This window comes from Microchirus variegatus, assembly GCF_963457635.1.
Source record: "Microchirus variegatus genome assembly, chromosome: 4".
NCBI lineage: Eukaryota > Metazoa > Chordata > Actinopteri > Pleuronectiformes > Soleidae > Microchirus > Microchirus variegatus.
Genome location: NC_139805.1, coordinates 1,495,901 through 1,505,412, shown reverse-complemented (window position 1 = coordinate 1,505,412; position 9,512 = coordinate 1,495,901). Strand labels below are relative to the sequence as shown.

Sequence of the window (9,512 nt, the reverse complement as noted above, 5' to 3'; positions counted from 1 at the left end):
ATGCGTATGTATCTTAGAAACCATCCTGACAAAAGAACTCTAATGATAGTTTTCCCCCAAATTCGACACGTACTTCTCTTCCATCGCGTTGCTGAAATGCTGTCGCAGGATCTGTTTTTACTGTTGTCAAGTGGACAACTTAAAACACTGCCACTGATTTATGTGGCTTATTGTGTTAAAATCAAGTGCATTTCCGTCTTGTCTAGCACTAAAGCTGCTGCACTGACGCACACATTTTTCCATCACTTGATGTTAAGTTTCTTTATAATGTTTTTTTTTTTTTTTTTTTTTAATCTTCACACATTGTGAAGCTGTGATTTATACTCTTTTGAATGACCTGTAGACCTTTAGTCTTCATCACGACTAAAGGCTATAACCTGCATATACTATTATTAAAATCACACATACAAAGGAAGATGTATTACATGCATTTTCTGACCTTTGGAGTTTATATCGGCATGTCTTATATCGGCACGTCTTGCTGTTTTTTTAACTTCATTTGCCCAGCTTTTATATACAGTATCTTCTATGAAGTGCATTTGTAGTGTTTGGCTCTGTGGCCCAATCAAACACATATTGATGAGACATTAAGGATGAAATAAACATTTATTTGCCTGATCCTTGCTTGTAATGGCTTTTCCCCTTAAAGAATCTTTGAAAACATATCGGCTTGTGTCACAAAGCCTATAGACTAAACTTGTCTTAATGTTGTTTATTTTTTATGACAAATTATTAGGTACCATTTCAGTGACTGAAAACCTGAAAACACTTACCTTCAAGATGATTGTGATGTTTATGCCTTGCTTATTTAACAGTTTTTGATATCAAACCCTGCCAATATATGAATACACAATGTAATACATTAATATGTAGATAGATCGATAGATAGATAGAATAAAATATAATGTATATTAAAATATGAAAAATTGAATTGAATTGAATTGAATGACTTTATTCCTCCCCCGGGGGGGAAACACACATTTACAACAGCTCAATTGAGGCGACAAGAGGTGCAGAAATGTGCAAGGGCATAATAAGTAAGAAGAAAGACAACGTAAATATAAGAGTAAAAATAGGGTAAAAAATAAAATAGAATATGGTAAACAAATCGCACTCTAAATATAAGTAAGACTCTAATAAAATAAAAGTACAATAAGGTAAAAATACGCTCTAATATAAGTAAAAAGAAGTAAAATGTAAGATAGAGTAAGAAATAGAATAAAATAAAGTACAATATGCTCTAATATAAGTAAAAAGAAGTAAAATGTAAGATAAGAGTAAAAAATAGAATAAAAATAAAATACAATATGGTAAAAAAAAAAATTAAATTAAATTACACACTCTAATGTAGGGTAAGTAATTCAGTAGAGATAAGAATAAGAATAAGAACAGTTTATTCGAGAAAATATGTTGATTAGTGTGTACCACACCTAGAAATGATGATGTTCTCAAATGTTTTATTTTGTTCACAAAGCAAATTATTCAGTTGTAATATGTTCTTTGTTTTATGGAGCAAAGAAACCAAAATATATTTATTCATTATTAGATATTCACATTACTGATTAATGTAATCAGCTAGAACACGTAGATATACAGATAATAATATATTTATATCAAGAAAGAAAAAAAAAGAAAAAATACAAGAGCATTCCCCTATCTGTCCAGCAGGTGGCGGACAGATTTCCTGCCTCGCTCAGGTCTCGCGGTGTTACGCTGGTCTCGCGGTATTTGAGTCACGCCACAGTTGTCTGAAATCAGGCTGAAGCGTGTGCGTGCATTCTTTCACTCCAAAGAGAGGCTGCGGTGCGGACGTGCGCCGCCGCATAGATTAACTCATCATGGTAAGCGATGCCGTGTTCGTTGCGTGGATTTACCCGCATACGTTGTCGTTGTTTTATGCAACTGATTGTTGTTACTAGTCCAATACGCTATTAGAACAGAAAATACTTGTTTTAGGACTTTACAGTGTGTGCGTGTGTGAGGCCTCCTCTCGACCTGGTTAGCCACCCGTTTAGCTAACACAGGCAGAAAGGTGACATATTACCATACACTTAATACGCTACCGCTGCTTCAACGTAGCACGAGCAGCTGTTTAATAACATTTATACTGCTGAAATCAAACTATCGGCATTTGAATGCTTACGTGGAGCTAGCTTAAGCTATGCTGCTATCTTAAGTTAGCTCATTAGCACTATTGCGCACGGGCCCTTGTAAACACGTGGTTTACCCTTGGCCACCACGTGGCTGTGTGTAAAAGTAATGGGCCCAGGGTTCTTTGGAGAACATAAATGCAATTTCTGAAGGCGAGTTTTGATTAAAGCTTCTCCTACCCACTTTCCTCAGTTGTAATGATGTATTCAAATCTGTCAATCCACTGATTCAATGTGCTGACACGTTAATGTAATCCTGAACATCTGAGGAAAGCTGTTTTAAAATATGATCTGAACATTAGTGTATCAACTGGATGGTTGATTGTTCAGCCGTGTCTTTTAAAGCAAGTTATAATTCAATGTAGAGTTGCAATTAAGGGTTATTTTCATATTCAGTTAAAGCTATTCTTGCCTTTCCTGCATGTCTGAGACACGACGGACGGGTAGCCCTGCAAATTATTTTATGCGGTCTGAATTTGGCCATACTTTTATCATATGAGAATTAAATGGTGAGTTTCAAAACCTAGTGGGTTTATTGTACATTTTAGAGTGCCGTGTGTTTATTAGGAGCAATTTAAGATTACAAAAGACAAGTGAAAAAATGCAAGAAATGAAAGTATAGCTTTAATTGTTTTGTTTTTTTGGTGTTAAAGTAATGGGCCTCAGTGTGTCACATTAGACTGTGAAATGTTATTAGTACATTAAACGTTATCAATGAATGTTTGTCTCGTGGCATGTTACGCTGTGCTATCAAAGTTATTGCTCCCCAGTGTGCACGTGGAGCTTGCGTAACACGTGTCGCTGAGTTGCGAAATCTTTCGTTTTTTTTAACCATTTGTTTTTTTTTGTTGCTATAATTACATGTAGTTACCATTTTTTTTGCAAATAATTTCCGACTAGTCTCGACACTCGGTGGATCTGAATGTATCTAAATTTAGGCCCGTGTATTCATTGGTCGCATGGATTATATTAGTATCGCATCTGATCATGTTTTGTAATGCGACGCCTCTTCAAATGTCTCAATTAAAGTACTTCACGAGTCGGTTTGAAGCAGTAAGGTTAATATGCAAGTATGTACAAATTAAGACTCGTCTTAAATGTAAACGTAAAAAAAGTTTTGAAGCCCAGCCGCAGCTTTACCAATTAGTAGTCCACCGTGCAATGGTGCTTAACTAAAAGTGAGTATTTTCCGTCACTGCAGCAGTCCAAATTAGCCCTAGCCTGCATTGTATTTAACACTCCATTCTCGATATTTTGTCATCGGAACTTTTAGGTCACATACTGTACATGGAGTTGTAAATCTGTAATTGTATGATGTTTAGTTTGGCTGAGAATAGGTAATGTGTGTTTAGAGTCTATCATAAATTTAAAAAAATACATGATTTTGGTCGTTAACTGTTTAAATGTTCTTACAGGTGTTGCTGCATGTGTTGTTTGAACATGCGGCAGGATACTCGCTGTTTGCTATTAAGGAGGTGGAAGAGATTGGTATGCTGCTACCACAGGTAGGTCCCCTGTCTTCAGTCGAATGTGCTTGAAGGATCGTTTTCTTTTTTCCTGAGTTTAAGACGTTGTAACCTTGCATGTTTCAGGTGGAGCAGAGTGTTCTGAGCATTGGGAAGTTCAACAGCATGGTGAGCCTGGCTGCCTTCTTTCCCTTCAAGTCTGCCCAGGGTGCTTTGGAGAACATAAATGCAATTTCTGAAGGTGAGTTTTGAATAAAGCTGCCCCCCCACAGCTTCTCCTACCCACTCGAGCCTTTCCTCAGTTGTAATGATGTTTTCAAATCTGTCAATCCACTGATTCAATGTGCTGACACGTTAATGTAAATCCTGAACATCTGAGGAAAGCTGTTTTGCAATATGATCTGAACATTTTAGTGTACCAACTGGATGGTTGATTATTCAGCCGTGTCTTCTAAAGCAAGTTATAATTCAATGTAGAGTTGCAATTAAGGGTTATTTTCATATTCAGTTAAAGCTATTCTTGCCTTTCCTGCATGTCTGAGACCAGGTCGAGGCGTGCGACAAGACGGGTAGCCCTGCAAATTATTTTATGCGGTCTGAATTTGGCCATACTTTTATCATAATATGAGAATTAAAGGGTGAGTTTCAAAACCTAGTGGGTTTATTGTTCATTTTAGAGTGCCATGTGTTCGTTAGGAGCAATTTAAGATTACAAAAGACAATGGGAAAAACGCAAGAAATGTAATTATAGCTTTAATTGGTTTTCTTGATTAATCAATTGTTGGTGCATATTGTTACAAAATGTTTACTTGTTAATCGGTATTTCCCAAACCTGGAAATGATGTTCTCAAATGTGTTTTGTCCTGAAACTAAAATTATTAAATTTTAATAATTTCTCTGTTAAAAGGGAGCAAAGAACCCAGAAAATATTCATATGCTAGAAACCAAAAGATCAGAACTTGTCAATTAATGGATGGACACTCATTCTTAACTTGATACATTTAGTGGATTTTCCTTTTTGGATTGGTGAAGTGCAGTTTTCAACTGTTGGAAAACCCAACTTGTTTCACAGAAACTAGAAAAGCGTGTGTTGCATCTGTGTGATGGCTCAGTTTGTAACATGCATACCTTGTTGATGTTACTATTGAGATAAGTATAGTTTCATTGCCTGACACGTGTTGAGTGTGGATCTGCTCACAGTTGGCCAGTAAGCCACACTCAATTGACCCACTAAGAACCTGGTGCATTACTGGAGAAATCGAAGCTAATATAAGCAAATCTTTTAGGGTGTGTTTTCTGAAGTGTGCACTGAAGTAAGAGAATCCTCTCCCCTTTTACCTGCAGGTGTGGTGCATGCTGACCTGAAGTTGTTCCTTGAGACCAACCTGCCTCTTTCCGGAAAGAAGAAGGCTGTATTGGGGGTTTCGGATGCAAAGATAGGAGCAGCTTTACAGGAAGAATTTAGCGTTTCCATCCAGACAGGGGGCGTGGTGGCAGAAATAACCAGAGGTGAGAAGCTGTCAAGACTTTTTTTGAAATGATAGTGATCTGTTTTGATGTAGTTTTGTGACCCTGAAACTCATGAAGGTTTATACTGAAAATCTGAACAGCCTCTGTTCACACAATATCACTTCATCCATTCCCACCCATACCTAAAAACCCTTTTTTTTGCTTGCGTCTTCTCTCAGGTTTGCGCCTCCACTTCCACTCACTGGTGAAGGGTCTTACGGGCCTGGCCGCTTCCAAGGCACAGTTGGGTCTTGGCCATAGCTATTCAAGAGCTAAGGTGAAGTTCAATGTCAACAGGGCTGACAACATGATCATCCAGTCCATTGCGTTGTTGGATCAGCTAGACAAAGACATCAACACTTTCTCCATGCGTGTTCGGTATGTTCCCATATCACACCACTTTAAATTAAGTGCACAGGCTGGTTTTTCAATCCTTCTGCTCAAATAGATTTCATACGGTAGTTTTTTTTAATTCAGCCACGGCTAATGCAACATTAAGTCCTGGCTGTATAGAAATTGGAGGGATGTTGTCATCTTACAAATCTGCTCTGCCATTGCTTGTGGTGCAACATTGTCAGGCAACACATTTGTTGCACTCCCTGGACATCTGTCGTGGTGTGTTAGAAGTTGTTTTTCCTTTCCTGACTCATTCCATTTTGTGTCTGCAGGGAATGGTATGGCTACCACTTTCCAGAGCTCGTCAAGATTGTGTCCGACAACTCGATGTACTGTCGCATGGCTCAGCTCATCGGAAACAGGAAGGAGCTGTCCGAGGAGAGTCTGGAGAGCCTGGAGGAGGTGGTGATGGACAGTGCCAAGGCTCAGGCCATCTTGGATGCGTCACGATCTTCCATGGGTCAGCAAGCAATATTTCTTCACTCTATAGGCTTCTATATAGTAAATTTTTAGACTTCTATATAGTAAAATTTTTTAGGAATTGTGTTAATATTTGAACATCGCAATTTCTTCATATGGTGCCCCTTTTTTGCCCACCCTGGACTAACACTTGTCCTTGGTGACTAACACAGGGGGGCAGAATATCCCTCTCATAAACCTGTAGTGAAGGCACAAATCATCACTGCGGATCCTGTCGGGAGAAACAAAAACATGATTCCTTTTTAAAATCAGTGACAGACGTAGCACATGTTTGTCAACTGTGTTGTTGATATCCCTCTGATCTGCTCTCCAGGTATGGACATCTCGCCCATTGACTTGATCAACATAGAGCGGTTCTCCAATCGTGTGGTGTCTCTGGCTGCCTATCGTCTGGAGCTGCAGGAATACCTACGCTCCAAGATGAGCCAAGTGGCTCCAAACCTGGCAGCCCTAATTGGAGACGTGGTGAGAAGAGACCTTACTCTATACTGGAGGGCTGCAATTACTATTTTCATAAAGGATTATTCCGTAGGTTCTCAGTCGAGTGCTTGCGCAAATGATAACAGTTGATTAATTTAGTAATTGATACTTTTTTTGCAGCCCTTCTGTAGTGTTTACATACAAGCATGGGACCAATGATGTTATACCAAATCTGTCAATCCCCTGAACCTTTGTGTTGAGAACAATCCGGTTCTGCTGATGGTCCTTAATACAGCTTACCAAGTTATTGTCAAGCCATTTTGATGACATGATCCATACGCTAGACTGAAAACTTTTTGTTTTCCATAGGTGGGAGCTCGTCTGATCTCCCATGCTGGCAGTCTGACCAACCTGGCCAAGTATCCTGCCTCCACAGTCCAGATCCTGGGAGCAGAGAAGGCCCTGTTCAGGTACTGGGGCACCCCCTCCCTGCTGGGGAAACAGGTGGTTGCAGTGATGGCAGGGCTGGGCTGGAGCAGAGCAGGGTGACCAGAATCTTTTCTGGAGTGATCCCTCTCTCCCTTATGCACCCCCACAGTCTGAGCAGCCACCCACAGCACTGAGGTAGCAAATTAGAGGCTTCTTAAAGGCTCTCCTCTCTGAATGCATACATAGCTGTACTTTTTTTAGAAACTACGTTGTAGATGCTTTGCACATTTGTTAAGGTGTAGTTAAAGAAAAGTTCACCTCTCTGAAAGATGGTGCTGAACTACATGACGTACACCTTTCATTTTTCTTTGGTACCATTGACATTTAAGAGTAAAACTGATTTGGGAACTTGACGCTTGTCTGGTGTTGGTCAAGTCCTTATACACTTGATTTTCCACTAGAGGGGACTATACAACATGTTTTTTATCAACTACACACATCAGAATTGCTTCTGTTTGAATGCATTTAGGTGCACTGGTTCACTTTTACTAGTTTGTTGGTTTTTAATAGCATCAAGTGTTTTGAATTTGAAAGTAGGCATTTTTTCCACACAGAGCTCTAAAGACCCGTGGCAACACCCCTAAGTATGGCCTCATCTTCCACTCGACCTTTATCGGACGTGCTGCTGCCAAGAACAAGGGCCGTATCTCCAGATACCTGGCAAACAAATGCACCATTGCGTCTCGTATTGATTGTTTCTCTGGTGAGTACAAACATATCTTTGCAGTCTGCCTCATTTATCGTAGCCCCAGTCAAAATTACAGTGGCACAAATTGCAGTGATGTTCACATTTTTCGTCAACAGTATTCATCCCTTGGGGATGATGTTGATAAGTTATTTCCTGAGCAAAGCCGCCCTTTGTTTGGATCCTGTTGAGCCATTTGAAATATTGCTGAACTTATATGTTGAACTTTTATTTTGATCTTTTTTGTTACAGAGGTGCAGACAAGTGTGTATGGTGACAAACTGCGTGACCAAGTGGAAGAGCGTCTTTCATTCTATGAAACTGGTGATGTGCCGCGGAAAAACGTGGATGTTATGAAAGAAGCAGTAAAAGAGGTGAGTTTAGTTAACTGGAACAGACGGGCGTCGAATAGAGGCGAATCGTTTTTTTTTCCCCCTACGCTCTTTAATGCTGTGAATGATGACAATCTTTACCTGATATTACTATGAGGGTAAACTGATTTAATGAGCCTGATGCAGCTTCGTCTTAAGAAAAGCTTTGTGTTTTTTTTGTTTCATAAAGTGACACGTTTTTCTCCTTTACCCAGGCTACAGATGTTACAGCAGAAATCAAGCGTAAACTAGAGAAGAAGGAAAAGAAACGCAAGAAGCGTGAAAAGAAATTGCAAGAACTTCAAGCCAACGGTGATACCAATGGTGACGCTGAGGTGAGTTTCAGTTTGTTTTTGTCCATGCATGTTTAGATTTGAGGTTGGACCCAAACACATGGTCCACTCTCAGTGTACGACATGCTATAGTAGCCTGACTCCGAACCATTGGCAGGCCCTTAAATGTGGACTTGATCACTGAAGTGAGTCAGACACTGAAACCGGAAATATTTTTTTGGAGGGCTTGTATTCTAAACCTAAGATGAGAAATTTGAACTCTGCATATTTCCTCTTGCAGGTGGAGGAGGGTGACGCAGATGCAATCAAAAAGGATGCTGAGGTCAAAGTAGAGGAAATCCCCGCCGAAGAGAACGGAGCAGAAGATACTCCATCCAAAAAGAAGAAACGAAAAATCAAGGGAGAGGTGGAGGAGGCAGTGGCTGCCACAGACAATGGCGCTGAACAAACTGATGCTCCAGCCAAGAAGAAAAAGAAACGAAAGAGTGAAGCAGAGCTGGCAGAAGAGACGCCTGACACACCTGTGACTGAGAAGAAGAAAAAGAAGAAGAAACAGGAGGTTGATGAATAAGGAGTGAGAGTTGAGACTTAATTTTCATGTACATATTTTTTTAAATATTTGACTTTGTCTGAAGCTTCATGTAAGCAGCTTTGTTTTTCTTTTTGGCAGCCTCTGTGCAGGTTAGAATGCAAACGGGTGTTTGTAACTGTGCCTTTGAAGCCATTATTGTACTTCTGTAAATAAATTCTTGAGCTTAATTGTCAGATCTTTTTTTTTTTTTTGTTTCCTCCCTCATGGGATTTGATCTTTTCAAATATTGGCTTTTATATTGGTACGGTAATTATGTGCTCATAAATATTAATTGGTGTGAAAATATCAAATGAGGCTCTTTGTGCAGTTAAGAGCTGCTTGTTCTGCACCTGCTTTAATTGTGGATTTCAACTTTTAAGAAAATCCTAATTCATGACCTGGAATTAAAGAAGGTCCAGTCTTCCCTACTGATCATTACCTGATCGTCCTCAGCCTGTTGGTCTTACTGTTCGACGGAGTATACGACCGTTACTGTCCCGAGTTGACCTAATTTTGAAATTACAATTTCATTAATTCTGGTCAATGTCGGCATTGTTATGGTGACCTGTGCTGTGAACTTCCCATAGAGTCAACGAGGTTTAAAAATTGTACGTGATTTGAGACTTCTTGTATCTCAAGTAACGTCCTCTTATTCCCACTTTTAAACACTAGAGGGCATCAT

General features: G+C 39.5%; 1 protein-coding gene across 1 annotated transcript; it reads left to right on the top strand.

The window, feature by feature from the left end:
• The first annotated feature begins 1,774 nt into the window (after positions 1–1,774).
• Positions 1,775–9,018, top strand: nop56 (NOP56 ribonucleoprotein homolog). The gene is made up of 12 exons (XM_083887894.1): positions 1,775–1,841; positions 3,566–3,655; positions 3,743–3,857; positions 4,961–5,125; positions 5,305–5,503; positions 5,794–5,981; positions 6,315–6,466; positions 6,791–6,891; positions 7,465–7,613; positions 7,848–7,969; positions 8,182–8,301; positions 8,540–9,018. Exons 1-12 carry the CDS (start codon positions 1,839–1,841, stop codon positions 8,828–8,830), a joined length of 1,695 nt encoding a protein of 564 aa, XP_083744020.1. The 5' UTR covers positions 1,775–1,838; the 3' UTR covers positions 8,831–9,018.
• Positions 9,019–9,512: the final 494 nt, after the last annotated feature.